This window comes from Phycodurus eques, chromosome 1 (genome assembly GCF_024500275.1).
Source record: "Phycodurus eques isolate BA_2022a chromosome 1, UOR_Pequ_1.1, whole genome shotgun sequence".
Classification (NCBI taxonomy): Eukaryota; Metazoa; Chordata; class Actinopteri; order Syngnathiformes; family Syngnathidae; genus Phycodurus; species Phycodurus eques.
The window spans coordinates 15,318,873-15,340,719 of record NC_084525.1 but is presented as its reverse complement, the minus strand read 5'-3'; the positions used below and the strand labels follow the sequence as shown (position 1 = coordinate 15,340,719).

The 21,847-nt window shown below is 41.9% G+C and overlaps 1 protein-coding gene across 6 annotated transcripts in view; it reads left to right on the top strand.

Moving 5' to 3' along the window:
- Positions 1 to 21,847, top strand: part of bsna (bassoon presynaptic cytomatrix protein a) — a 132,034-nt gene that overhangs the window by 48,630 nt on the left and 61,557 nt on the right. For all 6 annotated transcript variants that reach the window (XR_009768799.1, XR_009768795.1, XR_009768801.1 and 3 more), the window contains one exon: positions 2,357 to 4,168. Coding sequence is in view for 2 of the 6 variants with exons in the window: in XM_061680022.1 (XP_061536006.1) it covers positions 2,357 to 4,168 (1,812 nt within the window). In the remaining 4 variants the exon portion in view is untranslated. The remainder of the gene's footprint in view (positions 1 to 2,356; positions 4,169 to 21,847) is intronic.

The following is a 21,847-nucleotide window of genomic DNA, read 5'->3' as shown; positions in this document are numbered from 1 at the left end:
TCTGCACATTGCAAAAAACAACGACTTGAGTGTCAAAGTGTCAGTGGGCAAGACTTCTGTACATAATAGAGCCACAGAGACACTATATAACATAAACTCTGGATTCAATCAAAGAAGAATTTGTGGCTAAAGGAGGGGGGAAAGACATGTAACTTTAAAGAGGCTGGAAAAGGAAAAGGTCTGGAAAGAGTTATTATGCGATATTATGCGACAGAGCGATATTATGATTACATGGGATTTTTTTTCCCCAGATCGGGTTATACAGTATATTCCTGTGGGAAACCCTTCTGTTAGTTCAGGATTATGTGATTTTGGAGTAGAAGTGGATAGTCCTTGGGGCCGGGCTGTTAATGAAGCGCAACATGATTAGACCTCGACTGGATTAACTAACTGCAGTGCTGATTCTGTTCCCTCCAACTTTCCCTTTCTCCTCAGCCTTTCCCATCGAAGCTCTATTTGCTATTCTTTCAAGAGCTTGTTATCGTGCTGATTATAAAGTACAGTACAAAGCAAAGTATCAACGGCATCTAGTTATGTTGCAGTATGTCCTATCTACCTTTCCTCTTCTTTCTTTTCACATGTAATCATGGTAGCACAACATGCAGCAAAAAAATTTGACTTTCAAATCTCCTTCCTCTTCAACTGTATGAAGACCAAAACCTGATCAGAGAGAGAGTGGGAAAAAATAATATGAGGAAAAAAAGACAAATGGGAAATGTTATGGATGTAGATGGGTACCGGAGATTAAAAGAAGATCATATCTCTAGAAAAGAGAAAGGGTCTGATATTGGCAATACTAAATGGTAAAAGAGAAAATGAAAAAAAAAAACAGCTTCTCTATATACTATATTTATCATGGTAATGAGAGAGAAAAGGTGTATTTTTTGTATAGATTTTTTTTTAGAAAATGTATTTTTCATTTGTATGCTTAATGGGAAACATTTTCTCTGTTAGTCATATACAGTGATGAAAAAAAATATCAGACATCACTCAATATGAAGTTTATGTGACAAGCTGCCCAAACAGCACTGATAACCAAAATCATTATGTTTCTGTAATTATTAATACAGGTACACCATTATGTCAAAGCTCTTGAAACCAATTTGAAAATCTAACATATAATTATTAATACCCATGAATTTTCAAATGTAAAAAGAAAACATACCACTGCATATTGTTATTGCTTGATTAGGAGTTCAAATTAGCAGCAGTGGAAGAGAGGGTGGGTGTAAGAGTGCTGTATGTTTGCGCATTGCATTGTGGGAACGAAAGGGGATGGGAGCAATGTGAAGAGATTTACAGTGCTGTGCTCAAGCTGCAGAGATGCTAAAATAGCAGTCTTTATGGTGGCTGAGTGTTCGCGGCTGATGCAAAGCTGTGAGGACAGACGGAACACAAGCAGGTCGACACACCTCACAGAGGAGGTTTTTCACAGAGCAGGTTTTCCAAGTCAGAAGAAATGAGCGAGGGGAAACCAAGTCTTTAGAGGAAGCATCAGCTGTCATATGGAGGATGAGGAGAAGTGATGTTGTGGGATTATGAAGGGTGAGGCTCGTTTCATAACCGTTCTCTTATCTGTTTGGGTCTCGTTTATGACTTCCTCTTGGTGTGCGTGCCCATATGGATTTATGTTAGCCACACTAAAATTCTTCTCAGTTAAGTTGCGTTGATCTCATGACAGTTACGCTATAGCGGCTCTCAACTTCTAATTCTGGTAAAACATGCTGTCTACGTTTTCATTTTTCATGATAATAAAAGGTGGCGTTCATTATGTGAAGCCGTCCATATGCACACCCGCTCTCATTGAATGCTACGGCATTGAATTAATATAGTATTTATGTGGTTTATATTCAAGAGGAAGGTGTGTATTGTGTCAGTCTGCCGTGATAGTAATAAATCATGTGATGAGTCGTGACGTTTTAACAGTATATCTTTCCTGTCCACCTTTGTAGACAACCAAATACTGCATTTCTTTTGTATATAACGTGAGTTATTTTTTGTTTGATAATGCTTTTGGTTAGCCTTTGGAGAATATAATTAGTAGGATTTTATTATGTAAGCAACAGAAAACATGTGTACGTATTGCATTGGACAAGGAGCTTAATGCTTTTAAGTTTATAAAAACAACATGACTAAATTCAAACTTTCACTTGCTTTCTAAGCATCGCATCAACATTGAAGAGTAAAATATATTGTTTTCAATCCAGCACATGTCATTCCACAGTATTATCATTTTGTATTTTACCATGCCAATTCTGTTTGGCCTCAGTTGCATTAAAAATTAATGATTCCGAGAGTTTTAACAAAGGTGAAGGAAGTTAAAGTTAAAACATGCTTTTTGTATTCTGGTTTGCAGGTCCAGGAATGGCTGTGTCTCAACTGTCAGATGCAGAGGGCTCTTGGCATTGATATGACCACACCTCGTTCTAAGAGTCAACAACAGATCCACTCGCCGTCCCACCAAGCGAAATCTCTCGTCCAGCCTCAGCAGGCTGCACCTCAGCCAACACAGCCGGCGACTGCAGCACAGCCCAAACCTTTGGCACAGAGCCAGCCCACCCAGCAACAGCAGCAGCAACAACCGCAGACTCAACTCTATGGCCAAACTCAGTCCTACTCCCAGTCACAGCCATATTCCCAGTCCCAAACATACCCCCAGTCCCAGCCTTATTCTGAGTCCCAGACATACCCGCTGTCCCAGCACTATCCACAATCCCAGCAGTATCCCCAGGTGCAGGAGCATCCCCAGTCCCAACAGTATCCCCAGTCCCAGCATTACCCCCAGTCTCAGCAGTACCCCCAGTCCCAGCAGCACTCACAGTCCCAGCAGTATCTCCAATCCCAGCAGTATCCCCAGTCTCAACAGTACCCTCATTCCCAGCAGCATCCACAGTCTCAGCAATATCCCCAGTCTCAACAGTATCCCCAGGCCCAGCAGCAGCCTTACCCACAGTCCCAATCCGTATCCCAGGCTCAGCAGCAGCCTTACCCACAGTCCCAGTTCGGACCCCAGGGTCAGCAGCAGCAGCAGCAGCAGCTACAGCAGCAGCCTTATCCACAGTCTCAGTCTGGACCTCAGGGTCAGCATTATCCCCAGGCTCAGCAACAGCCTTATCCACAATCCGAGTCGGGGCCCCAGACACAGCCTCATAGTTCACAAGGCTTACAAAGTCACACGTCTTCGAGTGGCCCCCAGAGCCAGACAGGTTCCTCCCATCAGGCTATGAGGCCTGACTCATATTCCCAGAGAGGTCCAAGAGCTGTTGGAGGTTCTGCAGGAGGCCCCACACAACCTGGTGGTCCAAGGATCCCCCATCCTGGCGCTGTACCCCTCCCTGGCTTGACAAAAGCACCTTCCCAACCCGATTTGGGTCGTGGCTCTCCCATGCACCAGTCATTGGCACGGCACCATGACCAGACCAGAAGCGCCGGCTCCTCTCCAGCTCACAAGCCCCAGAGTCAGACCCATCCTCCAGCCCAGGATGGACTGACAAAGCTGTTTGGTTTTGGAGCTTCCTTGCTCAACCAGGCGAGTACTCTGATCAATGTAGACCCTTTGCCCACCTCTTCCACCCATCCCAGTCCTGCACGGGGCAAGGTGGTATTCAGTAATGCGACGCCTGACAACAGGCAGCCACAACAAGGGGTCTCGGGTGACAAACCATTTGGCATGGGGGGTTCTCATGGTACGACTCCAATAACTGGTCCTCATGTGCCGGGCCAAATGGGTGGCTCACATGCACCAAACCAAATGGTCGGCTCTCAGCCACCGAACCAAATGGGGGGCCCCCATGCACCGAGCCAATTGGGGGGTCCGCATGCACCGAGCCAGGTGGGAAGTCCGCATGCACTGAAGCAACAGCCTAAGACTGTACCCCACCAACAAGGAATGCCACAACAGCAGTCGCCCGCCCTTCAGCAAAAAGATCCACAGCAACCTCAACACCGACAAATGCCCTCACATATGCAGAAGGTGGAACCAAAGCAGGAGCCTGCGATCGCTCCCAGCGCTGCTACGGAGCCAGTGAAGCCGAAGGTGACGTGTCCTCTGTGTAAAACAGAGCTGAACATCGACAGCTCCGACCCACCCAACTACAACTCATGTACGCAGTGCCAAACTCAAGTGTGCAACCTTTGCGGCTTCAACCCTACACCACATCTGGTTGAGGTAAGGACAGCGACACATGAATACAATACAGTCTGCACAAAATATCTCACACACAAAAATATTCGCAAATTCATTTGTTCTAGAAAAGGAAATAGCGAAGCAGCAATGAAAAAAAAGGCTACTAAACAAAGGTCACACTCATTAAGAAAATAAAAGGCAGAAGATCAGGAAAAGGAAGCACTCTCAGTTTGTTATCATCACCTGATGAAAAACAAATACTCCCAGTTGAGAGAGGAAGCGTGTAACTCATGCAGACAAGAAGATTGAGAGTGACTTGCTTGCTTTGAGGTGGCACGAGGCCTTCAGGGTCTTCGGGGAAGACAGTTGGTCATGCTACTGTACTGTGCTACTGCCTACAGACAGACCTAAAGATAATGCACATGGTTATATTTAGCTACTACTGGTGGCTGATGATGTTATTTAGACCGAGAAAACGTACGTTTTATATATATATATATATATATATATATATATATATATATATATATATACATATACATACACACACACACACACACACACACACACACACACACACACACACATGGTTTGCCGTTCTCAGCATTGAGTATAGGTAAAAAATGTAATACTCTAAGAAGACTGCAGATAACTGGCAGTTTGCAAAAGACAAGAACAGTGTGTGACAGAGAAACACGAAGGGTTGCACACATTTCTCAATAATTCATGTTACTTTTTAAAATATAAATAGTAAGAAAGATTAAATATGTAAAAGGTGGTGGTGTATCCTGATAAAGCAAAAGTGAAGAGTCACCGGGTTTACTTTGTTCCGTTTGGCCAATGTTTCTGGACCTTATTCCATACTTTAGAGTGTTTTTAGCAGTTTTATGGAAAAAAAAAAAAATACTTCAGCTAACTTTGTGAAAGGGCAATGAAGAACGCAGGATTTATTTCATTTTTGTAAACACAACACAACCAAATAGCATTTTTCTACATCCATTTCCAAGTAAATAATGCATGACTCTTAATGGCACAGTTCAGCACAACCATACAAGCTGCAGACATGATGGAAAGATGAATATAAATGATGACACACACGTACGTATGCATGCATGCATGCATGCACGCACACACACATACACTGCATGAGCAGGTGTTGGTGACTGACTGAATGAGGCCATTTGTACGGGCCAGTCTGTCACTCCACCTTTCACAGCTGTTGCTGGTGCCGTCTTACCAATTATTATTGCACCAGCTCTACCTGTATGGATTCTTAGTGTCCGTGAACGGTAGATAACATATCATCATAACATTTGTGTGTGGCTGCTCATTGAAATGGAAAAAAAAAAAAAGAATAGCATGCGGGGGCCGGTGGTGGAGTCCTGCGAGGATACAATTTTTGAGATCCATTGCTGACCTGCCCTGCCAGAATTCAATTCTGGATCTGCCACCCTCAAACCTCACATTTAACCCACAAACACTCAGTATAGGGAAGTAAGTCATTACATGTAACAGGATTATGTAATTTAATTACAAAATGTATGTAACTGCAATCCATTACATTACTGGGAGAAAATGTGCAATTAAATTAAAATTGCTTTTGGAAATGTCCATAATTATTTTTAAAACATCTGAAAAATCATCATTTCTTTCTTTTAAAGCCAACACTTGTGAATGGCTCTCGCTGGTCAAGTGCCATTCTGCCATAGTCTCAAACATGTTATATTTTCCTAATATGACCTTGACGCTTCACCTTGTGGTGCAATCTATGAGTTTGTCTGACATTTTGAAATGGTTGCATTCATAGTTACACTTCTGAACGCAAACGAACAGTGACTTTTGAACGGTTTAAATTTTATAATTTGGGACTTTTTATGGAACATTCACCTATCTGGGTTGTCATGTGAAGCCGTAGTCTAAATTATGCACCTTTGTCATTAGGTCAACATGGTATGGTATGGTGGTTTTCCATGAGCTGTACACGTATAAGGCAAGATTTTTTTTTTATTATGTATTTACATTTCATCATGTTTTATCAGTTAATTAGTTTTGTAAAGAGCGACTATGTGGTCATTCCAAAATAATGATCTATGCTTTTAACCCACTTTGGTTTTTTTTGAGGAAACATCTCAAGGTCCTGTTGATGCATTTATTCAAAATTAAGTAATCAAAATATAATCAAATCAGAATCAGAATCAGAATCATCTTTATTTGCCAAGTATGTCCAAAACACACAAGGAATTTGTCTCCGGTAGTTGGAGCCGCCCTAGTACAACAAACAGTCAATTTACAGAACACTTTGGGGACATAAAGACATTGACAAAAAACAATTGTGCAAAAAGATGCAGAGTCCTCTAGCACTTAGAGCAGTTCGAACGACTAATATTGCAATAGTCCGGTGCAATGACCATTGTGCAAAGGGCGCTGAGACTTCAAGGAGTGTATGCGGTTTAAAGTGACGAGTAGTGCGATCATCTGGGACAATGTCGGTTGTGCAAATGTTACAGATACTCCTCAATCAGTGTGCAAATGGAGCAGATGCTACTCTGGCATGAGTGGCCAGTATATGCAAATAGTGCAGCATGGCGAGACAACTACAGTGAGTGCACAAGTAATACATAATTGGCCCCACAGAAATGTGACAACGAACTCAAGTCAAAATATTGCCAGCTTGTTGTAATGGAATTATAGGTCAGGTGTTTAAGAAGTTGATCGCAAGAGGGAAGAAGCTGTCGGAATGTCTACTAGTTCTAGTTTGCGTTGATCGGTAGCGCCTACCTGAGGGAAGGAGCTGGAAGAGCCGGTGACCGGGGTGCAGACGGTCCGAGAGGATTTTGCACGCCCTTGTCTTAGTTCTGGCAGCGTGCAAGTCCTCAATGGTGGGTAGGGGGGTACCGACAATCCTTTCAGCAGTTTTGATTGTCCGTTGCAGTCGGAGTTTGTCCTTTTTTGTAGCAGCACCAAACCAGACTGTGATGGAAGAACACAGGACCGATTCGATGACCGCTGTGTAGAACTGTCTCAGCAGCTCCGGTGGCAGGCCGTGCTTTCTCAGAAGCCGCAGGAAGTACATCCTCTGCTGGGCCTTTTTGAGGACGGAGTTGATGTTGTTCGCCCACTTCAGGTCATAAGAGATTGTAATTCCCAGGAACTTGAAGGTCTCGACGGTTGAGACAAGGCAGCTGGACAACGTGAGGGGCAGCTGTGGCGAAGGATGCCTCCTGAAGTCCACGATCATCTCTACCGTCTTGAGCGTGTTCAGCTCCAGGTTGTGTCGCCCGCACCACAGCTCCAGCCGCTCCGCTTCCTGTCGATATGCAGACTCGTCACCGTCCTTGATGAGGCCGATGACAGTGGTGTCATCTGCAAACTTCAGGAGCTTGACAGTCGGGTTCGCTGAGGTGCAGTCGTTCGTGTAGAGAGAGAAGAGCAGCGGAGAGAGGACACAACCTTGGGGCGCCCCAGTGCTGATGCTGCGTGTGGATGAGGTGGCCTCCCCCAGCCTGACCTGCTGTGTCCTGCCCGTCAGAAAGCTGTAAATCCACTGGCAGATGGCAGGTGAGACGCTGAGCTGGAGAAGCTTGGTTGAAAGGAGTTCAGGGATGATGGTGTTGAACGCTGAGCTGAAGTCCACGAACAGGATCCTCGCGTAGGTCCCTGCACTGTCGAGGTGTTCTAGGATGAAGTGTAGTCCCATGTTGACTGCATCATCCGCAGACCTGTTCGCTTGGTAGGCAAACTGCAGGGGGTCCAGCAGGGGACCTGTGACACTCTTGAGGTGGTCCAGCACGAGACGTTCAAAGGACTTCATGACCACAGATGTCAAAGCGACAGGCCTGTAGTCATTCAGACTAGAGATTGCAGGTTTCTTGGGGACTGGAATGATGGTGGAGCGTTTGAAGCAGGATGGAACTTCGCACATTTCCACAGATCTGTTAAAGATCTGAGTGAAGACTGGAGCGAGCTGGTCCGCGCAGACTTTGAGGCAGGATGGGGACACATGGTCCGGGCCTGCCGCTTTGTTAATCTTCTGTTGTTTGAAGATGCGTCTCACATCCTGTTCATGGATGGTTAACGCAGAAGTCAGAGGTGTGGTTGTGGTCGCGGGTGCGGCCGGGTGGGTGTGTGGAGTGAAACTGTACTTTTCAAATCTGCAATAGAAAGTATTCAAGTCGTTGGCTAGTGTGCTATTGTTCTCAGCTTGGGGGGATCGTCGCTTGTAATTAGTCAGCGATTGGAATGCACGCCAGACTGATTTCGAGTTGTTCGCGCTAAACTGTTTTTCCAACTTTGCTGCATAGATCCTCTTTGCAATGTTAATTTCTTTAGTAAGCTGGTTTCTAGCTCGATTATACAGGGCCCTGTCCCCGCTCTGATATGCATCTTCCTTAGCTTGGCGAAGCTGCTTAAGTTTACCAGTGAACCACGGCTTGTGGTTGTTGAATGTCCGAAATGATTTTGTTGGTACACAAACCTCTTCACAGAAACTGATATAGGATGTGACAGTGTCCGTATATTCATCCAGGCTGCCAGCTGAATTTTCAAAGACACTCCAGTCTGTGCAGTCTAAACAGCTTTGAAGTTCCATCTTTGCTTCATTGGTCCACTTTTTGACTGTTTTCACTGTAGGCTTCGCACATTTAAGTTCTTGCTTGTACGTCGGTATTAAGTGAATTAAGCAGTGATCAGACGAGCCCAGGGCTGCACGAGGTATAGCACGGTATGCGTTTTTTACCGTAGTGTAGCAGTGGTCTAAAGTATTATTTTCCCTGGTAGGACAGTCGATGTGCTGCTTGTATTTAGGGAGTTCGTGGTTGAGTTTAGCTTTGTTAAAGTCCCCGAGAATAATGAGGGGTGAGTCAGGGTGTTTTTTTCCAATTTCGTTGACTTGTTCGGCGAGCGTTAGCAATGCGGCGCTCGTGTTAGCTTGGGGTGTGATATAGACTCCAGCCAGTATAAACGATGCAAACTCACGTGGCGAGTAAAATGGTTTACAGTTCAGAAACAGCGACTCCAAATGCGGGCTGCAGTGTGTGCTGAGCACCGTGACGTCCGTACACCATTTTTCGTTTATATGGAGGCATATCCCGCCGCCCTTCGTTTTTCCCGATGATTCCATGTCGGGGTCCGCTCGATGAATGTTGAAGCCGGGAAGCGTGACGGCGCCATTGGGTACAGCGTCGCAAAGCCAGGTCTCCGTGAAGCACATGGCCGCGGAACGTCCGAAGTCTTTACTGGTCTTTAACAGAAGATGAAGCTCGTCCTAATGAAATTAGTTGTTATTTTGAGACTTACTTTTAGCGACTAATTACTTTCAGCGGCACGGTGGATGACTGCTTATCACATCTGCCGCACAGTTCTGAGTACCGGGGTTCAAATATCGGCCCCGCCTGTGTGGAGTTTGCATGTTCTCCACGTGCCTGTGTGGATTTTTCTCCGGTTTCCTCCCACATCCCAAAAGGTAGGTAGGTGGTGATGGTAGATGGTAGGTTGATTGAAGACTCTAAATTGCCCATGGGTGTGAATATGAGTGGGAATGGTTGTTTGTTTATATGTGCCCTGTGATTGGCTGGCGACCAGTTCAGGGTGTACCCCACCTCTCGCCCGAAGATAGATGGGATAGGCTCCAGCACGCCCGTGACCCTAGTGAGGAGAAGCGGAAATGGATGGACTTTGAGAAAGTAATTGAAATAGTGACACTACTATTACTGTAAGCACTGCTGTGCAAACCTACCCTTACAAATAAGCAATCTACTGCACAGATCTGTGACTAGCTAAATACACACACACACACACACACACAGACACACACACACAACATGATATAAAATGTTACTTTTCGTCACATTTGTGCAGGTTGCAGTCAAAACGTTGGACTCTTTGTTGGACCCAAGTGCAGGGAAGCAGGGAGGCCAGGCAGGAGTGCAGGAATTACAAAAAAAAAAAAGATTTACAAAAACAGACAACCAAGGCACATGGAAAAATCTAACTAAACAGTCCCAAAACCAATAATCAAAGACGCAAAGAAACACTTGAGTAAGCCCAAAACAGGAAACAAGACATTACGAGTGATATAACTGACAAGCACTGAAAGAAACCAGGGAACGAAATACAAACATATTGACGAGACAGCGAGGAACACCTGGACGTGTGAGCTGATTGGTCGACACAAGGTAGAAGGTTGACGAGAACAGGTGGACACAGTAACTAAATGAGCACACAAGACATGAACAACACGGGACACAGGAAAACATGAAACTAAACTAACCAATCTAAAACACAGACCATGACACTGTGCCAAAAACAAAACAATAAGTCTCTCTTGTCCCACACGTGTCGCTCCTAGCTAATTCTCACTGCTCACTGCGTTCATACTCATGCACAACGCTCACCTCCTTGCTCTACCAGCGACTGTAACATATGCATAGTTGCATACAGATGTAACGGATAGGCATATGGTGCCTTCAGGGACCTCTGGAATTAAGGCTGACAAAAACATTATTAATTTAACTGGACATTAAATCATGTAAATATTGTTTTCTGCTTCTTGACAACACTACATGACCATCCACTTACTGGACTCTTGCACTGAATTAAAATTACAAGGTAATAATACGAATAGAAAGAAGGCAAGGTAGAGAAGAATCCTCCTTCCCTGCGCTGAACTTCTGGACTTCCTTCTTGGTATTGAGGAAATGATTTTGGATTTGCAATGGCTGACAAGTCAGAGACAGTATTTGGGACAGCGCAGAAGCGTCCACTGTTGTGACTGATGCGCAACTTTGACATGGATCCAATCCATGGATCCAATTCTTAAAAAGTGTTGTCGGAATGAACCAAAAAGAAAGCAAAGTTCTCAGATAGATACCTAGAGCTAGAGAGAATGCAGTGACTCATCAGAAAAAAAATCAGAAAAAAATAAAATAAAGCGAGCGGGACCAACAGCAGGAACCAGCTCCTAATGGACAAAGGCTTCGCTCCACTTCTTCAGGACATCTTGCTTCAATTAATAATACAACAACTCCACCTCCTTTCCTATCCACACTCTTCTACATACTTCTCAACTTCACTCAACTCAACTTTATTCATAGATTACTTTAAAAATCGACCACAGATGATATAAACTGATGTACATGAAGATTGGAAATAAAACACACAATAATAATAATAATAAGGTGGCGCGGTGGATGACTGGTTAGCACATCTTCCTCACAGTTCTGAAGACAAATCCGGCCTCCCCTGTGTGGAGTTTGCCTGTTCTCCCCATGCCTGCGTAGGTTTTCTCCAGGTACTCCAGTTTCCTCCTGCATTCCAAAAACATGTGTGGTAGGTTAATTGAAGACTCTAAATTGTCCGTAGGTGTGAATGTGAGGGCGAATGGTTGTTTGTCTATATATGCCCCGCGATTGGCTGGTAATAATAATAATAATAATAATAATAATAATATTATTATTAATTATTAATATTATTATTATCCAAATTACAAATATATATATATATATATATATATATATATATATATATATATATATATAAATTATTATTGCTAATAATAATAATAAATAATAATAATTTTAAATAAAAACTACTAAAAGAAATACAGTCAGTGACATGTAAACACTACTGCAATGCCTCCTCTCTGTCTTTGAGATCAAACTGTCACAGTCCTTATTTTAGCTACCTACTGTCTGGTGGTCTCAAGATAAATGATGTTGTGGATTCCACAGATGAGGTTTAGATGAGCTGCATGTTTATTTCACATTGGCATACAGGAGATCCCGAGTTTTTATTCCGTCTCCTTGCACGGTCTACATGTTAAGTAGGTAGCAGATGAGAGAGAGGAACATGATTACTTTCTCCACAGAGCACTACGAGTGTGCAGGGATGCTAAAATTGTAATCTCGCTACATCAGCACACATAATGTCACTCGCGTTGGCCGCAGCAGCTGATGGTTGAATGTAAATAAACAATGCCGTTCTCTAAGATCTATTAGTTTGTTCGTTGGTGAGTAATCTCACATTCCCTATTATGAGCTATAGAAAGAACGTTTTTTATCTCTCATCCCAGTTAGTCCTAGTAGTTGTGGGCAGACATCACATGATATTGTGGATGTGGACGGGATTGGTTCAATTTTTCAAGTCTTGGTTTACATATTTCTTCAACCTGCTGTTTCTTGGCCTTCTTGTATGAATCTATGCCATCCCAAGTTTCTCTTCTCCAAGCTGGTGTATCGGTGGCAATTTGTTCCTTAGACCTCAGGTCAATGCTGGCACTCTTGGTGAGGCTTGTATGGCGGCCCCCTCCATTAGTAATTTACATGGGCTTAAAAAATAAATCAAATAGAATTAGTTAGCCTAATAGCAAAATTACATGAGTGATCTTTTTATATTTTCAGAAAACCAGAAGAAATGTAAAAAAATCAACAAACTAGAGCAGTCCAGTTGCCTTGATAAACCCTTTGAGGATTACCATGACCTGAATGACTGAAAATCTACACAGACATAAAGAAAAAAAAAATATATATATTTTTAGCAAGCACGATGTTATTTTTTATTGATATTATGACATTTTGTTAACAATTAATAACAGGGAAGGAGTTCGCCCCAAATAGTAAATCTGTGAATGTCGAACCGTGAATATGCAGGCTTGTATACTATTAGGCTAACGATATTTTTTAACATTGTCTTTAATTAATAAGATAACATGCCTCCCAATCAAGAGCAATAAATAATACAACATATAATAAAATAAAATGTAAATTAATTATTAAAATTAAAAATTGAAAGTGGAAAAACCTACAAGATACATAATATCTATTATACAAACATATACAACAATTATTTTTTTCAGATATGCACATTAGATTATAGAAAAATTTGTCATTACAGTGAAATGATAATTAGGAGATATAAAATTGAGTATTCATTAGTTGCTCATAAGCAAGTTATCAACTCAACAGTACCCTGTGCTAAATTAATTGGAAATTGCATTACATTTGAATCTATGTCAGCTTTTTCATTTAAAGAGTTGATTGGAAAAAAATTGTTTGATTACAATTAAAGTATAGTAAGGTGATTATTTTCCTGATTTTGTGGCGGCCCTCGGAGTCCACTGCGCCTTCAGCATTTGCCTAATGGGCGAGCTGGCTCGGCTCAGGAGGGATTCAAACTGGCAATTTTGGGGGCTTTTGCTACATTACAACTCTTCCCGTCACGTGTCTCCTTTCTGTATTTTTTCTTTTACTCTATTATTTCACAAGTATCCTCTTTTCTACTGTCTGTTTTTTATTTCACATCTTTCAAGAAAAGTTAACCTAGTCTTCCTTTCAGTCGACTTTGTTCTCTTTGTCACCTTACTCAGCACATTCCCTTTTCCCATTATGATTTTATGCAATAGGCACTTGAAAGCTTGCAGGACCTTTTTATTATTATGATTATTATTTTTTTGCTACATGTGAAGTAGTCATCACAATCAGAGTCCGTATACCTAACAGGCCAGTTGGGGTTTCAACATACATAACTGAGTGTTAAAATTACTGTTTCTTGTTAGTTTAGTGTGTTTTGGACATACTTGGCAAATAAAGATGATTCTGATTCTGATTCTGATTACAATTTGGTCCCACTAAGCTCAGTCTCTCAAGAGCCCTTACTTATGTAAAAAAATGTTAGCACTCTCAGATCATTCGTTGCACCATGACTTCAAATATTTTGCAAACGAATGATGTCAAAAATTGCGTGCAAAGCCTAATGCTTCTGCCAGTGACGTGTACATGCATTTGGTTTATTCAGCTAGAGTGCTGCTGAGTGCAAAATGTCATTTCTGGATGTTAAAATGAGACACAAGACTGGTGAAAATAAGAATTTCTTGGATATTAAAAAAAATAAAATCTTGTACATCTATTAAATAACTTTAATAATTTTCATTTCTATGTAGATTCTGAGCTCTCAAAGGTCACACCATCATTATATTTATTCTTCACCTATTTTTTACTATATAACTACTATTTCAGTTTTCTTCTTTATATATGGCACTAATTCTCAAGGGCGTTTTATATTTAAACGTGCACTTATTTTTATGTTATTTGCGGGGTGTGTTGCCCTTTAACATTGTCTACTCTATATATTTTTATGACACTCAAGTTTTCACCATTATCTCCTTACATTAACCTTATGTATTTATAGTTTTGTTAATGTCAGATTAAAGTGGTGTATTCAGGAGTGCCTCCACTGTCACGGCACACGTATGATTCCTCCTTTTCCTTGATTGTCAGTTCCACGTTTGATTAGTTTCTCCTGAATCAATATCAGTGTTATCATCATGTCATATCATGTCTTTTCTTGAAATGGCTTTCTTCTGGATTCTGATAGGCTAAAATGGCGATAGTGTTACATGTTTCTTTGGCATTGCACGGCCTTCAATTTTTTTTTTTTTGGCCAAATAAAGTTCATACATATATATATATATATATATATATATATATATCAACATTAAAAAAACTATTTTCCAAACCCAAGAGAAACACGGCAAGTTGTCCCGTTAGAGGTCGCCACAGCGTGTCATCCTTTTTTTTCTCTGCATCCTCCTCTCTAACACCAACTGCCCTCATGTCTTCCCTCACTGCATCCATCAACCTTCTCTTTGGTCTTCCTCTAGCTCTCTTGCCTGGCTCTCTTACTCACTCCCTCTCCTCTGGACGTGTCCAAATCAATCAAAGTCTTCTCTCTCTAACTGTCTCCAAAACATCTAACCTTGACCGTCACTCTGATGAGCTCATTTCTAATTTTATCCAACCTGGTCACTCCGAGAGCAAACCTCAACATCTTCATTTCCGCCACCTCCAGCTGTGCTTCCTGTTGTCTCTTCAGTGCCACTGTCTCTAATCCGTACATCATGGCTGGCCTCACCACTGTCTTATAAACTTTGCCCTTCATCCTAGCAGAGACTCTTCTGTCACATAACACACCTGACACCTTCCTCCACCCCTTCCAACATGCTTGGATCCGTTTCTTCACTTCCTTATCACACTCTCCATTGCTCAGGACTGTTGACCCCAAGTATTTAAAGTCCTCCACCCTTGCTAGCTCTTCCCCTGGAGGCGCACTCTTCCCCCTCCACCCTCTCTCATTCATGCACATATATTCCGTCTTACTTTGTCTAATCTTCATTCCTCTGCTTTCCAGTGCATGCCTCCACCTTTCCAACTGTTCCTCCACCTGCTCCCTGCTTTCAGTGCAGATCACAATGTCATCTGCAAACATCATGGTCCACGGGGATTCCAGTCTAACCTCATCTGTCAGCCTATCCATCACCACTGCAAACACGAAGGGGCCCTGGGCTGATCCCTGATGCAGTCCCACCTCCACCTTAAATTCCTCTGTCACACCTATAGCACACCTAACCGCTGTTCTGCTGCCCTCAGACATGTCCTGTGTTATTTTAAAATACTTCTCTGTCACTCCAGACTTCCGCATGCAGTGCCACAGTTCCTCTCTGGGTACTCTGTCATAGGCTTTCTCTAGATCTACAAAGACACAATGTAGCTCCTTCTGACCTTCTCTGTACTTTTCCATCAACACCCTCAAGGCAGATAATGCATCTGTGGTACTCTTTCTAGGCATGAAACCACACTGTTGCTCGGAAATACTAAATTCTGTCCTCACTCTCGCCTCCACTACTCTTTCCCATAACTTCATAGTGTGGCTCATTAACTTTATTCTGCTATAGTTCCCACAGCTCTGCACATCACCACTGTTCTTAAAAATGGGCACCAGCACACTTTTCCTCCATTCCTCAGGCATTATCTCACCAGCTAGAATTCTGTTAAAGAAGCTGGTCAAAAACTCCACAGCCACCTCTCCGAGGTGCTTCCATACATCCACAGGAATGTCATCAGGCACCAACTGCCTTTCCTATTTTTCATCCTCTTTCGTGCCTTTCTAAACTCCCCCTTACTCATATCTTTCCTCTTAAAAATGAATAGCTGCAAAACATGCACTTGCATGTACGAGCAACAGTACTTGTGTCTATCTCTCTGTGTCGATCGACATCGCAAACAGCTCTACAAGGGAACATAGGCAGCTCATGATTGCTTCAGGGCCATAATGCACTTTTTATGAAGAAAATATGTGATGGCGAGTGTGGGCGTGTAGTACCTCCAAGTTTCACTGTCCCACTTTTCCCTATTTCCAACTCTCTCCATCATTTTGTCTTTAAGTGGGTCATAGAGGGGATATGCCCTGAGCTATGTGGATGATTAAATGCATTACAACACACACACACATACACACAGAAATGAGAGACCCCCCACTGGAACACCATGTGTGATTCTGAGACAGTTGAATCTTAAAAGTGAAGGGACGATGTGACTGAGGAATGTAGTGAATTCCCTCAATGGGACTTCCAAGGTAAAAGAAATTTGGAAGACTACAAAGTTTCTCTCTTTTTAGATGCTTGCAGCTGTTGAGTAGCCTCTAATAAATGCTGATTGAGAATGCGTAATTAATCTCCTGTTTATTGGCTGTACACCAACAGCATCCTGTAATTGCAACTGCCAATCCTGTGAGAAGAGCATTAATTGACCCAAACTAGATACTGCTGCCACATTGAATGATGAGCATGTGCAAAATAAAGGACTAAAACAATGTTTATTTAGTGGAGATAATCCAAAATAAATTGGAAGGATTTTTGCGTGATTTTGCCATTCAGCGAACAGCAAACGTTGAGATATTTGTCATTTACTTCTATTCATATGTTCAAAAGTCGCAGTTTGTGGTTTCAACTCAACACGAATGAATAATAAATGAGGATGAATCAGGAAGACGCGACACGGGTGGGAAGGTGGACGAGAATCAGATGAGACTAATCATTCTCATTCATCACATTCACTACAACAACATGTAATGTACATTAGAAGCAAGCATGTGAAATGTTAAGAAATGGCTAGTCTAAATCAGACTTTTTTCTTTTGTCACATATGTGTGTTGTAATTAAGATTTCCATCCATCCATCCATTTCATGAGCCGCCTATACTCACAAGGGTCACGGCCGTGCTGGAGCCTATCCCAGCTATCATCGGGCAGGAGGCGGGGTACACCCTGAACTGGTTGCCAGCCAATCGCAGGACACATACAAACAAACAACCATTCACACTCACATTCACACCTACGGGCAATTTAGAGTCTCCAATTCATGTATGTCTTTGGGATGTGGGAGGAAACCGGAGTGCCCGGAGAAAACCCACGCAGGCACGGGGAGAACATGCAAACTCCACACAGGCGGGACTGGGGATTGAACCCCGCTTCTCAGAACTGTGAGGCAGACGGACACCGTGCCGCCTAATTAAGATTTCAATTAAGTAATTCATAAGTAAAGCAAAGCAAATGTATTTATATAGCGCATTTCATACACAAGGCAACTCAATGTGCTTTATATGATTAAAAGCATTTAAAAACAAAGACAAAAAACAGCTAATAAACATTTAAAACAAAGAGAGAGAAAAATACAATTAAAACAGCGTACAGTTTAAGAAATATCATTTAAAAGTGATAATGCTCTAAAACGCAAAGGGAAAAAGAAGACTTTTTAACCTGGACTTAAAAACATGCACACTTGGGGCTGACGTCACTTCTGTTGGCAACTTATTCCATTTGTGTGCAGCATAATAGATAAATGCTGCCTCACCATTTTTGCTTTGGACTGTTTGACCTGAGTCTGTCGATCTCAGAGCCCTACCGGGTTTATATTCCATTAGCATTTCATTGATGTATTCAGGACCTAAACAGTTTAGTGATTTATAGATCAGTAGCAGAACTTTAAAATCTATGCTAAAGCTGACTGGAAACCAGTGTAAAGGCTTTAGAATTGGAGTAATATGCTCTGACCTCTTTGTTCTAGTCAGCATTCTGAATGAGCTGCAGCTGTTTCATGCTCTTTTTAGGGAGTCCAGTCAGAAGACCATTACAATAGTCAAGTCTACTTGAGATAAAAGCATGGATGAGCTTCTCCTGGTCTGCTTGACACATGCAAGCCTTCACTCTAGATATGTTCTTCAGATGGTAGAAGGCAGTTTGATAATAAATGAAAATCACCACCACCACAACGTTTTCATTTGTAGATATAGAATAAAAATAATATTCATTAAATGTTAAACTATGAATAGGATAATAAATAAATTTACAGCATTTACATTTGTAATTTACTATGATTATTTAATTCAAAACAAGCATACCATCGTCAAAACATCTAAAAGCTTTACACTATGTAGTATGACGAGAACCATAATCTTAAACATATTCCCTGGTTGTGCTCAAGAGCATGCCAATGCAACAGCTGGCCAGATGCTGTAACCCCACCTTTTGGAAGGACATTTTAGTTTCGCTTGTTCTCCCCGTATCTACGTGGGTTTTCTTCGGGCGCTCTGGTTTCCTCCCACATCCCAAAAACATGCGTGGTAGGTTAATTGAAGACTCTAAATTGTGTGAATGTGAGTATGAATGGTTGTTTGTTTATATGTGCCCTGCAATTGGCTGGCGACCAATTCAAGTTGTACCCCGCCTAGTGAGGATAAGCGTTACAGAAAATGGATGGACGGATGGATTTTAGCTACTCAGAAGCCTAAAAAATGTCATTTCTGGAGGAGGCGTGATATGACCTGATGACAATAACAATGGTGATTCAGGGGAAATTAATCAAACGTGATGCTGAAGTGGTGTTATTTAAAGTAATAAAATCCAAAACCTTCACATTTCTTGTATAAAAATAGTTGGGTCTCTGGAGTACCTGCCTACCCATCAAGTGTGGAGTACAGGCCCACCCATCAAGTGTGATCAAGTAATTCCTTTTGTGAGCTGCCTAAGCTCCCCCCCCCCCCCCCCCCCCAAAAAAAAAAAGTCTTTTGAAGCAAGCCATTCAGATTTTGGTCAAATTGGTTGTGACGTAACATGTGACGTTCTCCATCAATGACTTGGAAGCTACCAACCGGGCTGGGGGAAGGTTCGCCATTTTCAAGCAGTGGTTGGACGACATCACTATCATGTCAAAGACAAAACCTAAACAGAGATGTAGCAGGCGCGTGCATAGATTTTTTTGGGGCAGGTGCTCAAACCCAAAAAAGGGACCTACAGTATTGCCAAAATTATGTATAAAATGAAGGAAAAAAAACACAGAAAATAACTTTCTCCTCTACTTCTACTAAGCCCAGAACAGAATGTTTGCCAGAATGCTGTAAAATAAATAATAAAAAACTATTGCATGTTTGTTTCTGTTTCAAGACTTTATTGTGAAAGGCACTTGACATTCTCTGCAAAATGTTTGTGGTCATGCTGTTTTTCCTTCTGGCTTTGGCATCAAAATAACTAAATAATTTAATCCAAATAAAAAGAATTAAACTAAATTGTAATACAGTTAACTCTTTTTAAATTATCTCTGTTGTTTGTATGTCTGTCTGCGGCCACAGCTATCTGTATATATCTCTTTCTCCCTCTCTCTTAATTAAACATGACAAACATCAATAAACAGCTGGCAACAAGGCTTTGAGATCACAAATTTCCTTTGTGCAAAACGTGTAGGCTGAAAGTTATGCATGGATGCTCTTTGAATCGAAAGGCGAGTTTTCAGTTGGTGTGACTGTTTAGGAAATGTCTGGACAATAGCCACGTAATGGTTTTAACTACAATGAGCTACGTTGTTGGATGCACATACTGATATCAGTTGACAGATATGCAATTCTTTGACGAAGTTGTCGACAGGGCGGGGTTTTTGTGTTTGTCTGCTCACTGTACCACATGCACAGATCCACACACCAATTAGCAAGTGGTAAGAAACAACATGCGTTAATATCTTTTTTTTCCCCTTTAGAAGTAAAATTTTCACTCGAGGCCAATTATGTGCAAGTAGTAGCCACCCCCAAGCTCCAGCACTGGTCGCCATGGTAACGCAAAGCTGTATTCACGTTAACTTGGCATACAGTATCCTGCAATAGAGATTGGCAGAGTGAGATGTGTCTCATTTGCATGAAACAGGACAGTCCCTGGAAAACCAGTTGTTTTCAACTAGACAGTTAAGAGAGATCCATATGTGACTCATTCGTAGATATTTTATCAAGACAATAAATAGTGGGAAACGGCGCTCTATGGCTCCTTTAAGCATTAGTTTTTATTCATTCCGAGTGCTCATTCTTCAGTTATAAACGTGGTTTGGTGGAGGGAACCCGTTGAACTTTCAAAGTACTTTGTCAGCAGGTTAGACAAAAAAATATATAAACTGTTAATGGAAGTTCTCTATCTCTGAATGCAGCAGACATTTTGTGGATGCTCTGTAGGAAATTCAGCAGCTGGAGTGAATTCAAGCGCATCACTGCACTGCAGCGCTGCACAAAACTGCTTTAAAAAGGAAAAAGGCAGCGTGGTCTTTTGTGTCTCTGCCCCCACACAGCCTCTTCCTGTCTCCCTGTGGGTGTTCAAATCAAAGAGCCACACATTGATCTGTCTTTCTTCTTCTCAAAACTGAATTCAAAGTCGGAAGAATTAGTGAGTCAGAACTAGAATTCTGTGTGCGTGAGTGTCGGAAAGGAGTCAACCAGTGTAGTACATCTTGCCAGAAATAGGAAGCCTGATCTTTAAATGAAAACGCACACTAAATGGTGACTCACAACACAGAATGAAAATGGTAAATGACTCATGTAATATCACTAACAACTCAAATGTTTAACCTTTTCAGGTGAGTAATGGAAGTTTATACCTCCGCTGTAGATTTGTGATTTCTCCATGGTGGAAAATCCCCATTTTAATGAAAAGTAAAGCAAAACATAAAAGCACTCAGTTGAGCACAGACCACGGCCAAGACCAAACAAAAGTGAAACAAACGTGAAAAATCCTGAACTTCATGGTCGTACTGTTCTAATCCAGTCCCGAAGGTGCATTTCCAACTGCTCAGCTGCTCCTACTTGGCCCAATTAAGTAGACAGTAACGACGGACAGTACAAATACTGTTTAGTTTTTGCTTGACAATCAAACCAACAAATTGTGATCACAGCAATACCCCTCCTGGAAAATATAATATTAAAGGAGACATTTTCCCAATTGAAAATGCTTCCCAGGTGTGTTGACAACATGTCTGTGATTTGCTTTCTTCAAAATACCCCAAGGATCCTGAATTGTAACATACTTTTCACACCCACCTTTGGTCCGCTGAAATTTGCGGACGGCCGCTTGTTCTCGAGCAGCCCTGAGTGACGAGAACACTCCCGAGCCCACGTCAACAACATTCTAGTATGTGCCATGATTGGCAGCTGTACTCCGGCCTTTGCTTGAAAATAGTATATCATTTTCCAGCCAAGCTACCAAGTCGTAGGCAGAAAAATTTGGTGTGGGTGCGGTATTATGAAAATAGCTGCACTGGTACTTCACAGCGGGGCAAAATTCTGAAGTGTTTGCGCACAGACATATTTTCGGTAATGACAAAAGATTCAAACGGGTGTTTAATTTCACACTTGATGGGTGTGCAGGCACACCACAGACTCAAATATTTGTAGAAAAGCAAATAAAAAGTCAATTTTACAGAATATGTAATATAATGTAATATATCCATCCATCCATCCATCCATGCTGGAGCCTATCCCAGCTATCATCGGGCAGGAGGCGGGGTACACCCTCAACTGGTTGCCAGCCAATCGCAGTAATGTAATATAGTTTAATATAATATGTAATATAATACAACATATA